Source organism: Erigeron canadensis, chromosome 3 (genome assembly GCF_010389155.1).
Source record: "Erigeron canadensis isolate Cc75 chromosome 3, C_canadensis_v1, whole genome shotgun sequence".
Lineage (NCBI taxonomy): Eukaryota > Viridiplantae > Streptophyta > Magnoliopsida > Asterales > Asteraceae > Erigeron > Erigeron canadensis.
Genome location: NC_057763.1, coordinates 20,440,276 through 20,455,119, shown reverse-complemented (window position 1 = coordinate 20,455,119; position 14,844 = coordinate 20,440,276). Strand labels below are relative to the sequence as shown.

Sequence of the window (14,844 nt, the reverse complement as noted above, 5' to 3'; positions counted from 1 at the left end):
CCAAAAAAAAAAAAAGAATAAAAAAATAGTGATAATCGTTGATGATGACCATTAAGCGGATAAAGATTTAATTTGTCAACAAATCTAGGGTAAGATCGCGTAATATAAAAGAAAGATGTATCGTGTAATATAAAAGAAAGATGTATAAAGGCTTTTAGTGAGGCTCAAATCCACAACAATGTTAATATAAATCCCGGATTTTGCAAACTAGCTATATGATCAAGACTTAATTTTGCATTAGTATATCAAGGCTAACTTCATAAAATAAATAAAATAAAATAAAATAAAATAAAATCGTACAATATATATAATGAATTCGTACATTGTATGAATATGATGACTAATTTTACAATATGCGGTATGTAAATTTACAGATAGAGATGCTCTAATCTTCTCGTGTTAACAACCTTAACTCTAAACTTAGAGCAATAGTAACAATTATGCCAAGAAATACACCATAAGTAACGTTCCATTCACTTCCCACACCCCCCAAGTAGATGCCATAGAAAACGTTAAATGCTGCCAATACTATCAAGAGTCGTCCTACATTATGATGATACCAATTCCAATATTTCCTTTTCTTTGAATCCTTACTTGGCCGAAGTAAAACGGCAATAATCTACAATAGAAAAAAAAAACATCATCTTTCTTATTTTTAAGTTAGCATCATCTTGAATAAATGATGCTAGTACAAATAACACACATACAACAAATTGCCAAGATTATATTTGTTTTTTATCCATTAAGTAACTTAATAGATAAAGTGATTGAATAAATAAATAATATTTGTACAGATTAAGTGAATATATTTGTTTTTGTTCAGTTCGTTTCCAAAAAAAATAAAGAGTAAATTACACTTTTCGTTCCTAAAGTTGACACGTTTTTCACTTTTCGTCCCTTAAGTGTAAACATTACTATTTTGACTTTAAAGTTGATAGATTTTTTCAATCATCGTCCCTCACGTGTGTTGCACGTGTCCGACTTAACGACGTTTGACGAGGGACGATGATTGAAAAAATCTGTCAACTTTAAAGTCAAAATTGTAATTTTTCCACTTAAGGGACAAAAAGTGAAAAACGTGTCAAATTCAAGGACGAAAAGTATAATTTACTCAAAAATAAATTACAAACATGTTCAATTGACTTAATGTATTAAATATTTTTTTTTATTAAGTTTATTAAATTCTAAACAAACAAGGCCTTAGACCTGTTTCGTTCCTCTATTTCTTTATGACTTATTTACCTGGTCTTTAAGCTTATTCATTGTTAGTGTATTTTAAATAGAATTTATTTTGACCGTTAAAAAAAAAACCAAATAACACACAAACCTGCAAACAACCAAGGGTAATAACGATTAAGCCAAGGGCTTTGTGCTTGGCAACATTGACTTCGATACGATTTTCCAAAATAAGTCCAGAGATGATGCCCGACAATCCGATGATAAACCCTGATAATTGGATGCTTGAATGTGCGTAAAACCAAAACGGCTTTACATGCTTGAAGTAACGAGCAATTATCGCACCTATTGGGATTAAGACACCCCATCCTACCGCATTCAATATCCCGTGGGTTCTCTTTAAATCCGAATACGGAGAACTCATTTCGTCACCTTGACCTGTTATATATGTCATGAAAATAACACGATATATGAAAACTAATTAATGATAATCTAAATGAAAAAAAAATCGTTCATAAGGCATGTTACGTTATCGCTATTATGGGTATAATTGGTGTGTCAAAGTAGATATGTCCAATCATCTAACCAACCTTTGTTGGAGCTTTTGGGCGTTATCTCTCAAAGAGGACCACTCTACTTAATTTAACACGTACAAGAAAGCATATGACTCACCTATCATCTTCTATATAGACTTCTAATTCTTGTAACACTATATATGTACAGTTTCGATATTTTCCTTTGATATAAATAATATAATATATTTATATAAATTTGAAAACAAAAAGGGTTTTAGAAATAAGAGTTTTATAGAAATTGTGAGGTTGTCATGGACTCCCGTGACCACCACATAGCTCCTCCTAGGGGTGTTCATTCGGTCGGGTTTTGGGGGAGTAGAGTTATTCGGTTTAACTTAATCGGATTTTTAAAAATTAGTACATCACCCAATACCCAATCCATATATGTGGTCACCCAATCCAAACCACCAAAATAAAATCCGGGTTATTTGGTTGGGTTTTGGATTACCCAAATAAAAACCGCTTTCAAACTTTGATTCAATATATTTGAATAATCATAAAAATCGAATTTCAATGCACACCATTTTATTTATTCATGCGAGGTTATTGAAATAAAAATGTGTATTTTTACTTTTAGGTTTAACGTATTTACAAAACTAGAGTTATATTTATGTCATTTAGATTAAATTATTATAGTTTTTATTAAATGTTAAATGCTTAATCGGGTTTCGGTTGGGCCCCAATTGTAATTTATCTAAACCAAAACCGAACCATTTAACGACTTTTTTAATTGGTTTCACCCAAACACCGAACCAAATCCGAATAACCCTATCCAAATAATACACATGTCAAATGGATTGGGTGGGTTATTTGGTTAATTCAAATAATGAACACCCCTAGGCCTCCTCCACTGTTTACCTCCAGCACAATGGTGTAGAAAAGTTTCAGGTTCTATTTAAAATAGAATACGACCTCTAGCCTTGTTTAATATGATGATAGAATCTCGACCTCTACCTATAGTTGTTTATAAAAACCACCACCAATATGAAAAGTGTAATACATTTTCATGTACCTGGATACTATTATTACATATTTCAATCTATTTCTTGAATAAAAAAAATCCATTTTTTCAAAATTGAGAATAAAAAACAGGTAAAACCGTTATTTAAATTTTGAGTGGTTTTTACATATGTTAATTGCATTTTATCTTCTTATTAATAGAAATAGAAATTGTTATTTTGTTAGTACCATAATACACTCTAAATATGTATGTGATGATCTGATATCATAATTTGATTATTTTATGAAGTATAAAAGCTTTACATGCTTTCAAATGTAGAAGCTTAAAGATCCGGTCTTTTAAAAAGTTGATATTACACAAAAAGTTAACAACTCTTAAGATCGGCAATAATACATTATTACACGAATAAAAGTTATACTATATGATAGTAAATTCAAAATTAGATATATCATATATAAAATATCACTTTTTATATATATGATAATAATATATTATTGACAATTCATCGTTCTCGAAATTGTTTAAATAATTGATTAATATCTTAAAAGGGAGAATGTTAGGTTGAAAGTGAACTGGGACCAAAACAACAACATTTTGAGTCAGCAATCAACAACTCCACATAAAACTTTTTGTGGATAATAGACAAATATGTGAAGATAAATTAACGATTGTTGTCTTATAATAATTTAATAGGTTTTAAGTAAAATCAGACAAGTATTAATGTAAAATAAATAAAACAATAGATTTTTCTACAAAGGTTGTATTCACATGGATCTTTAAAAAATGGTGGAAACCAAGAGATTAATCTAAGCCCTTGGATCAGACAATCATCAAAATCCAATCAAACATGATTGGTTACTCCAGTGAATTACTCCGGCGACATTGTCCAATCATATTTGATTGGTCAAGCCAATCAAGCTTTGATTGGTTACTCCGGCGACATTATCCAATCATATTTGATTAGTTAAGCCAATCAAGCTTGATTGGTTACTCCGGCGAATTACTCCGGCGACATTTTCTAATCATATTTGATTAGTCAAGCCAAATCAAGCTTGATTGGTAATCACTAAAACACTAAGCCAAAGTCAAACAATTTGTATCTACTTGTTATGCTACAGTGTTTTCATGTGATCGATCAGAGTCTGTTATAGTGATTATCAATTTTATTTTCATTTATTTTTATTTAAAAAAAGGAGAAAAAAAGAAAAACATCAAAATTTTTGTTCATCTTCTCTCTTCAAATTCGTCTTCGTTTTTCATCAAATCAAGCTGAAAATCACGAGGTTTTGTTCGCGGACAAATTCTGAACATAAGAAATCATAATTTCAATTTTTCGATTCATCGAGTTTTGTTGACGGTTACAAATTCGGGCGACACTGTGATTTTTCCGGCGAGCTCGAAAACAGTGTTTATTGGCTAGGGTTTGTGCGAATGTATTTCTGAGTGATTTGGTACAAGTTTCATGCATTAATTCAAAAAAACAACAAAGCTATAGTGTTTTTAATTTTTTCGTTCAGTTTTTCAAGTTTTCCGGCGAGTACATATCGGATTAATTTCTGGTCAGGGTTTGTTCGCGGTGTGATTGTGAGTGTTTTGGTGTAAGTTTGATGTTCTAATTCGAAGGAACGAAGGTTTTATTGACGTTTGAAGTTTTCCGGTGAAGTTGGTGGTTGTGGTTATCTCGCCGGAGAAGGAGAGGGGAGAAGGAGAGTGAGTGTGTGTTGGTGGTAGTGGTTAGAGATAACGGTGGTGGTGGTGGTGGTGGCAGTTAAGTCGCCGGAGAAAGAGAAAGGAGAGAGAAGTAGATCAGAGGGTTGTGTGTGTGTGGTGGGGGGAAGGAGACGATGGGAAGGGGAGGGGAGGGATATAAAGGGCAGGGATTTATTTTTTAGGGGATAATCCAATGGCTAAGATTTGTCCCCTGGTACCCAAGGAAAATTCAAGCTTTAAATGAACAAAACTCTTTTCTACAATAATAATCACCATGCATCATAAAAATCATCGTAAATCAATTGCTTCGTGAATCTTTGTGCATCAATTTATCCATGATCTAAAGGTCAATATCTTGTCTTATTTGTTTTACTTTGATACTTGTTTTACAATACCCAATCCCTAATTTAATATATTATTATATATATACTTGGTTTTGTGAAAGGCTATCATTCGACTAACATTAGATTAATACCAATCAACTTTGAGATAACCTATAGGTCTCAGGTTCGAATCCTCATTCCATCAACTTTGAGATATAGACAGTACTTCTATGATTACTTGACTTAGGTGTATCTAGGTTCAAGTCTGAGGGGCAGGGTTTACCCCTATTAATCGTCGTATTTTCGGGCGGATTAGTAAGGGGTTTTCCTCCCATTGGGTAATTGAAATAGAAATTTCTACTTCGAGGGAACTCTCTAGCATGGATCCGATTAAGACAACGTATGCTAGACCTCTCGCTGTCGAATCGCGACACGAAGTTTCAAACCCTTAAAAAAGTTTTTTTTATCTATACCAGACCCAGACCAGACCGTCTGTATACATCAAAGTGTTAAAAATGTGATATCTTCTTTTATTTAGGAAAAATGTAATTTTCTTAAAATTATTGAGGGTCAAATATAGTTGTTACAATTTCTCTAATTGCAAATTGTTAGTCCCTAACACGATTCATATTAACAATTAGGCTAAAGTATTTTTTTTGTCCATGTGGTTTTTTGATTTTACAGTTTTCATTATCGCCGTTAATTTTTGGCTAAAAACATTCTCGTGGTTTGCATTTCGTGCCCACCGTTATAACTTTGCCGTTAACCTTCTCACATGCAAGTCATGTAAGGGGCATTTTTGTCTTTTTACCCATTTAAGTGCAAAAATCGTCCCTATGGTTGTCGTTTTTGCATTTTTCATCCTCGTCGTTAACAAATCCAGGAGAACTTTTCATTTTTAACTTCCAAACAAGAATTTAATCTAAACAAAATAAGCTCAAATCAAAAACCTATATCCACCTACATTTTGGAATATAGTCAATCACCTTTAAATGCAAACACGTATGTACAATGTTTAGATATCGGTAATGTCGGTCGATATTACTGGTAATACCAGTATCAGAGGGTATCGATTATACGGTACCGATTGATATTTTCGGTATCGATAAAACGGTAGTACCGGATTAAATCATCACACCAATACGACAAAAATACCGGTTTTTAAAACATTGTCTACATATGAGGATATGGTCATCTTTCCCATTTTAACCTGCATTTGAATATGAAGTTGGTTTTTGGACATAAATTTGAGTTAAAATGGGGAAGATGACCAGATTCTCATATATGGATCTTTGGATTTGAAGGTGATGGATTAAATACTCATATGTAGGTATAAATAAATTTTTGGTTTGAGTTTATTTTGGTTTTTGGACATAAATTTGAGTTAAAATGGGGAAGATGACCAGATTCCCATATATGGATCTTTGGATTTGAAGGTGATGGATTAGATACTCATATGTAGGTATAAATGTATTTTTGGTTTGAGTTTGTTTTGGTTTTTGATTAACTTCTTGTTTGGAGGTTTGTTAAAGACACGGATGAAAAATGTAAAAATGACAAACCACAGGGACAAATTATGCACAAGAATGATTATAGCCAAAAGTTAACGGCGATGATGAAAACTGCAAAATCGAAAAACCACAGAGATGAAAAAAATACTTTGACCTAACAATTATGTTTTGACATGTTTAGCATAACTTCATTGGGCAAAATACATAAAGGAGTAGTGAACTCATAAAGTATCTACGAGCATGGTACCCGCACGTTGCGGTGGAAATCATGTCGGCGGTGGCTGGGGTGTTAATGATGATGGACGACGGCGGTGGTTATTGACGGAAATAAAGGAGGTGCGTGTTGTTTTGGTATATAGAAATAGATAATATTTTGTGTGTGTTGTTTTGACATAGAGAAAGAGAAAATAAGGATATTTGTGTTTTGTTTTAAGGGGAAGGATAAGTTGATATTTTTCATGTACCAAAAATTCTAAACTTTCAACACTACCCTATAATTTTTATAAGAGAGTATAAATATACTGAACTTCTTGTGATAAATTGAATGGACACAAAATAATTTTAAGTCGATTCACTCCACTCTAAACCAACTTGTTTTGGCTTCTACTAAAATTTACAGCCAATCATAATTAAACATCATGATTATAAATAGAAATTAACAACTGTTTGATTACTTGTGATAATGATCACATACATTTCGATCAATATGGACGTGATATATGATGATTGTGATGCTAGAAAATAGTCTTAATTTGGTCAATTCGTTCATTATTTCTTTCGGATACCTTAATTATCTAGCAAGACTGCTCATTTAACCCCACCAACATATATATAGCCATTAGGTTAGTTGTATCACACGAATATTTGGGTAGTGAAAAGACTATCTAACATAAACAAGGGAATAGTTTAAGCACTTTCAAAATTCTTTAAAGTAGTTACAATGTCTTGTATTTATGCAAATAAAATCCTTTTTCGAAAGTAAAATAATTACACATGTACCTTTTTCATTTTAAATCACATATCCTCACGTACTATAGGCACTAAACATCATTTATCTTTTTTTAACGGCAGATAAACATTCTATAAAAAAATCCATATACAAGTACAAGCATTTGAGGAGTTATATGATGATTAAGGGTGGTCATAACAACCCTATAATTTTTATAAAACTCTATAATTTCAGTAGTATTTATTCCGTTGAAGGTAATTGGCCCAAACAAGTATAATTGATTTTTGTCGTTTAATTTTATACTTATTAGTATCATGAAAACGGTTTGGTGACCACCGTATACAAGTGACCTAAGTGCATTAATAAAAATTATTGAAATCGTGGTATTTTTAGTGTGTTAAAACTTTGCTATTAAAAAAATTTCTATACAACTAACCTGAGGCATAATTGATGAAAACAGTGATCTGGTTGCGATGAGCCATGAGACGAAAACTTGGTGGTGTAGGAGGCTGGTTATTGCCGCTACCAACCGCCAAAACTAACTGTTGACTTGGTTGATAAGTGATTAACTGAAATGCTAAATACAACCGCGACGAAAAAGATATAGTAGAAGATGTGTTTTGCAATACTTGCAAATTTCCTTGATCTACCAACACTTGACTAGGTGTTTTTCCACCAAGGAAATATCTTTTCATGGTGGCAGAACCGTCACTAGCCACCCAACCAACGATAGCGCTAGACCCAACCATACCACCATTGGGCGAAAAACCGATAGCTACATAAGAGTTGGAGTTGGGTGCTGATAAAACGAAGCTCCATAGATTTGGCCCAGCTTGTGAGGCCTATAGCATGCAAATTCATCATATAAACTAGTTAACTTTAGTCAATGGTTTATAAATATTCTAAAAACTAATTAGTATTATTATTGAATAATTGGTTACTTTGTATTATACTAGCTAATTAACTTGGGTTCAACCCAAGCTTACCAATAAGAGTTTTGTAATAATATTAAACTTTAAAAAGAACTTGAAGATGACAAGTAAATTATTTTTATTAAATGATGATATAATAACAATTGTTTTTTATTTAATATTTACGGGCTGATTGATAATATTAAGACGAAAAGAGATGGTGATACTACTTTTGAAAATTGATATATAGTTGTTTAAAAAAAACAAATCAGATAATTACATTTTAACTTACATTGGACTTAAGCTTAAAAGAAATAAATCATAAATCAATAGAGATGATTTAAACTTTAAATAGGATAATGTCATAAATCAAGAAAATAAAAAAAAATAATTGATATAAATAAGTTTAATAATGACAAATAAGCATTATTTAAAAAATAATGATGTCATAAGAATCTTTTTTTTTTTATTTATATAAGAGATTTGAATATTTTAACTGTTATTTTTACAGCAAAAAGACAATTATAAAAAATCAACTAGCAAAATATATGCTAGTAGTAAAATTAAAAGGTACAATTACAACCTAAAAATTAAACAAATATAATGTTTTAAATTTTTTTAATGCTTTTATTTTGAATATATTAATTAAAAAATGGATGAAAAAATTCTAACCATTTATACCGGATTAGACAAGAGAAAAACCCTTACGCATACAAGATGCTAGCTAGGAGTAAAATAAAATTAACTCGCAATCTATACCCAAATCAATCAAATTAGGTTTATTTGGCTAATTCATTCTATCTATTGGTATAATTGGGCTTTCAAAAAGACGGAAGAGTGGGTCTTATTGATAACATCTAAAATCATTTAATAGTTGTAGTGGGTTCAAACAAGTTTCAGTGCGAGTCAAGCGGGTCTTCCAACAACTAAAAAAATTGAACAATTATATTTCATTCTGGAATTAAACAGTGAAAGACTGAATAGGAAAACGAGGGAAATCTTTTCTTCTATTTCATTGAAAACCGACTATAGTCTTCTTAAGCTGATAACATATAAATTTAAAATTCTTCTTCCACATAATAATCTTTTACACAGCAGTTATCACCATTGGAATTCGTTTTTTTTTTTCCTTTTAACGATCATAGAATCTCTTAGGTTTGAGTTAATTTAATATTTTGTTTAATTTTGTCTTTTATCGTGCATTTGTATTTGGATTTCGGACAATATTTTGGGTTTGTGTGTTTGATTGGGTTTTTATGGGAGTGAAAAGTTTTGATGGAACTCGAAAGATGGATGAATGTATAATTAATTGATTATGGTTAAATTAAAATTTGAAAAGATGGATACAATAATACAGGAACTACTAGATTTTAGACTCGTGTTAAATACACGAGTTTTATAACATCATTAATATAATATATGAATTATTATATTGAAAAGAAAATACTTATATATTAAATGTAAAAGTATGCTTAAAAAGGAATTGAGATATTCAAATCTTAATACTAAACGCTAAATCATATCTGGATGGTGTAGTAGGGTTTCTTCTATGTAAACTCTTTCAGAGAAGCAATATATTAACTTTGATTACACAATTGACCGAATGCTCATTGATGTCTTGTAAAAAAGTAATTTTATTTTCGTTAGTCATGGTTGTTAAGAACAATAATAGTAGCAACTGGTTCGTAAGGTTTTTAATGATTTCATGTGTTGTGATTTTTTTTGTAGGGTTAAGTTTATATAAGAAAAATTTGCATCCTAAATATAGTTTAATAATTATCTTAATTATAACCTGATTACAATTACTAATAATAACAATATTACAATTAGTTTGATTACTATTAATAATATAAAATAAGATATTGATATAAATATAAATTCGTGTTAATCCAAATGTTGTAATCTCTCTAACTTTTAAGCATATTTTAATATTATATAGACATTATGCAATGAACTATTAATTATTTTTAAACTGGGTTAAAGGTGTAAATTGGTGATAAAAAACCAAAAAGTGTAAATTAATTTAGACATATGTTGATTTAATTAATTTGGAGAAATTAAGAGTTTTGATTGGTCAATTAAGGTTAAATCAGTTGTCTTTTAATATATATTAAGATGATTAAAATTATAGGATAAGGCTATGCACATTTTTCAAAAGATACAAACTTGTTATTAGGAAGTATCTAAAGTAAAAGAAATATACGTATATTATGGATTTTCTTTTAATTCTTTTTAGTTTTAAGAATTATTCAGAATTATATATATATATATACTAGATTAAACCCGCACATTGTGTGGGACTAACTGATAACATAAGTAAAAAATACAATTACAGATAGTTACATTATTATTCATAATATTATAATATGTTCGATTACGACTGATTCAAACAATAAATTTATAGTTTATGAATATATGATATACATCAAATATGTTTATTTTTTTTTGAACAGAAAATATAATACACTACTAAATTACACCATTGTCAAGGATTGAACCTTGGTCTATACTCCAAGAGGCAAGAGTCTCTACCACCCACCTAAATGGTAATAACTACGTCAAATATGTAGTATAACTACATCAACAAACAGATTACAAACAAAACTATACAAACTTAGCTGTCACAAAGAGAGAAACATAAAAAAGAAAAAAAAGAATTAATTTAATTGGTGCATCTCATATGACAAGTGAGTTTGTATAATTTTGTTTGTAATTTCTTTGTCAATTTTGAAATTCACATTTACAAATCATAAAAAATTGTATATCTTTGTGAAAAAGAAATCCATCCATTAAGTTTTAAGAGATATATATGAAATAAAATTAAAATTAAATTAGGAAAACAATGTTTAGCCGATTTTAAATATATATACTTACTATAACTTTAATATATATAATTATTATAAACATAAATAAAAAATCTAGAAGAAATCCATCCATTACTTTAACCGATATACATGAATATAACATAAGAAATCTATTCATCCATTCCATTAAGATATACCTTTTATTCCATTAAGATATACTTTGCCGTCTTATTTTATTTTTAACTTTTTATTATTATTACTTAATTAATGATGAGATTAGGCTAAACTATACTTTTTAAATTGTGTTTTAATGATGATTAAGATAAAGTGTAATTTTTTTAAAGTATCCTTAAAATTAGGAATTTAATGTAAGTATGACACTTAGGAAAAACTCCTACATGGCATGATTTCATAATTGCCACATAATCAAAAACCTATCATCTCTTAGTTATATAGAGAGATATTCCGCTTTATATGAGTTTGACCCGTTTAGACCCTCACTTGTTTTGACCCGTTACCCAAACCCACCCGACTCGCCCATTTTCCAGGTTTAAGTAAAATATATCAACTTTGTGAGATATAATATGTTTATTTTCTATATTCGCTACATTAATTAGTGTTGGATTTGATTTTAGCTATCAATTCAATATGATCTTCATTTCAATGTATGTTTTTTGTTAGTCAATTTTTGAAACTAAAATTAACTTGCGTGTGAAAGCAAATATGCATTATATTCACACGTTAATGTTAATTTCTTAGAGTAGATAATAAGTCATTTAAATAAATGATTGGACCCCAACGTTTTTCATGTATTAAAAATTAGTATGTAATGGTTTTTTCACTCAATTTGAGTGTCTAATAGCCGCATATTTCCTTCCTCTTTTATACTTACATGATATTATTAAACCATTGGGTAATAAACCAGTGACCACCAACCGTCACTTTTTGGGGGCGATCTTGAGTTCGAGTCTTGCCTCTTGAGATAATCAGAAGATTATTAAATGCTTGAGATTCACATGGACACTAGCTTGGCCGGGAGATTAGTGAGTACCAAATGATACATGAGATCAGAAGTTTCCTATCCAATTACTTTTTTCTTTTTTAGATGATGTTATTAAACTAATAAGTTTTATGTATAACATGCACATATTAGAATGGTTAAACCTAACTACCTAAGATACAACAAACACGAGAGTTGAAATTAAAAAATTAATGATAATTTATGTTTAGTACCATTGATATTATTATTAAACGTCATATAAGTATATAACTAAAAATTGTGCTTACATTATTTCATAGTGTTTAAACTCTTTGACTATAAAGTCTATACCTTAAGTATGATGAGCTATGTAGCGATTAATAATATGGTCATCACAATCTCATAATATCTATTACATTTTTTAATTCTTAGTATTATTTTTATGTAATTTGCAATCCCAAACTGATGTAATTTAATTTTGTAGTTTAATTTTACGTTTGTTAACATTATGAAAACTGTTCAACGACTTCGTTATTAAAATCTTATCTCCGCTACTACATGAGTACGTACACAATTTGTCTGCACGAACTATACAATCTTAGAAGTAATGCATCAGAGAGTAACAAGACCAAACACTTCAATTAGGCCGAATGTGAATTTGATTTTTACAACTTATAACTCTTACTTTTACCTCATTGTCCACTATTAGATATGCTTAGATATAATTGATTAAGTAAGTTCGTATTAGACTTATAGTCTATGTATCCGATTTTAAACATTTCTATAATTCTATATTTTTATTATATTTTTCAAATATTATATTACTATCATATACTATATCCGTTAATACTTTTGTTCACGTGGCAATTTTTGTGAGTGGCACATGACATGTGGATGACACATGACTAGAAGTACTTTAGGTTTAGGATGCCTAGCTACGACATCGTAATTTATCACTTTGGAAGTTTATACATATGTAGATATATGATATGATATGATATTATGTGATAGAAGATAGAGGCATTCCAAGTTAAAAATATATTTTAAACATGTACGAAACGATAATAAACAATAAATTTTACGTCATATTATATATTAATGAAAAGTAAGCCATGGTGATTAATTTTCCCTTTAAACGTTATGTTTTCTTTTAATGGCATTTTATTTAACTCCTATTCCTAAATTATATGTATGTCTGGAAACCAAGACTTTCGAAAACTCCTATTAATCTAGGATCACAAAGGATCACAAATGTGATAAGTGGGACTCGATAGGTGGATCCTCCAAAGTTCAAAGACCTTACAAATGGGTCACCAACCCCATCGGCAAACCGTATGTTTAATTATTGTATAAAAGTTTTTCATGTAATAAATTATTTTCAAGTGTTTTTTTTTTTTTCATGCCATGCGAATTTTTCTGCCTATAGAAAGATTGCAAGAGTTAATTGTAAGCTTCACTGAAAAGTTTTTAGTGTGCATGCTATAACTATAAAAGTATTTTTGTTATGCAATATAGAAGTAACTTTTTTTTGCAAAAATATGAGTCAAAGTAAAGTTTTCTGTATTATATGAAATTGTAGTAATTTCTAGAATATAACACAGTAAATCGAGTTCTTTTTATTTTCTTCTAATATCTGAATTGAACTGTCAAAAATCGCACACTGGGAAATCGCATTCTTTTATTTGATATAATCAGAAAATTACCCACACTAGGAAACAGAGCGACATATATTAACATCAATATAGAAAAATATGTTCTGTTTATAAAGTAATTATAAGTTATTGAATCTTTTATAAAGCCATAGATTATTAAAATTGAGCATACTTACTCTTAGAGTGAAGCCTTCAGAGGACCAAACATTGGAGCAAATCAGAGATGTTGTATCAAAAAGGATTTGAGAATTAAGAATCCCAAGATCATTTGAACTTGTGCATGAGTCTTGAATTATTTGTGAATGGATTACATGAAAAGAACCTAAAACTAACCAAATATGAAGGTTTGAGAGTATTTTCATGATTGGTGTTTTTTCCTTCATATTTCTCTCTATCTCTCCTTCTTTTCTATTTCATAAATAGAGAAAATGAAGAGGAGGGCAAATGGTAATGATGGTTTTTCCACAAGCTTATATATGGTTATTTAATATAATAATTGGATATACTATGAAGTGGTTGACTTAGGCTAAGCAGGTAGTGGAATGAGTGATTAACATTTGTAAGCATGTGTTAAAATTTTTATTATCATTTTAATGTTTTACAATCTTATAACTGATGGTTCTTTTGGAATAAAAATTGATTATATGAATAGATATCCGCTGAGCTTAAATTTACTGCTAGAAAAATTGATTATATGAATAGACATGTCGTTGAGTTCAAATTTACTGTTAGAAAAAACAATTTACTAAATCATCGCAATAGTAACATGACACAACATGTCGTAGAATTAAGGGAATTAATAGCATAATTTTAAGGAAATGTCTTAATGTCTTTTATTAGATCACTGATAAATGCACGTATCATGATGGAAAAGGAATTTACCAATCTCCTAGTAGCGTAAGAAAAAGCAATGTGCAACTTTTTTCCTTCTTTTTAACTAGTTGGTGACCTATTAAATCATGTATTTTCGATTGCCAACTTTTTCATTTAAAATGGAAAAAGAAAACATTCTATCAGATAATCATAAATCGTACAATAATTACTAATCACATATTCCTAAACATGTGATTTAAAATGGTTAGCCTTTACAAATTTACTCTCTAAATTTTACTATTTAGTTCCTAAACGGATGGAGATTCCTTAAAGTTATAATTAACTTTAGGGGTAAAGTTTAACCAATCTTAACCTTTGGATCAAAATCAAAGGTCAAGATTCAGAGATTCTTTAAATCTTGACCCATGATTTTAATTCAAGAGTCAAGATTAACAATTTTACCCCTAAAATTATTTCTAA

General features: G+C 29.7%; 1 protein-coding gene across 1 annotated transcript; it reads right to left on the bottom strand.

Annotated features, from left to right (window-relative positions):
* Positions 1–279: 279 nt before the first annotated feature.
* Positions 280–13,984, bottom strand: LOC122594278 (cytochrome b561 and DOMON domain-containing protein At3g07570-like). Its single transcript, XM_043766751.1, has 4 exons — positions 13,728–13,984; positions 7,642–8,047; positions 1,328–1,614; positions 280–619 (listed from the first exon to the last, which is right to left on the bottom strand). Exons 1-4 carry the CDS (start codon positions 13,932–13,934, stop codon positions 386–388), a joined length of 1,134 nt encoding a protein of 377 aa, XP_043622686.1. The 5' UTR covers positions 13,935–13,984; the 3' UTR covers positions 280–385.
* Positions 13,985–14,844: the final 860 nt, after the last annotated feature.

Coding starts and splice junctions, on each gene's coding strand:
- LOC122594278 (XM_043766751.1), bottom strand. CDS start 13,934: ATGAAGGAAAAAACACCAATCATGAAAATACTCTCAAACCTTCATATT. Junction 8,048..13,727: donor CTGAAGGCTTCACTCTAAGA/GTAAGTATGCTC, acceptor TGCATGCTATAG/GCCTCACAAGCTGGGCCAAA. Junction 620..1,327: donor TTACCCTTGGTTGTTTGCAG/GTTTGTGTGTTA, acceptor TTTCTATTGTAG/ATTATTGCCGTTTTACTTCG.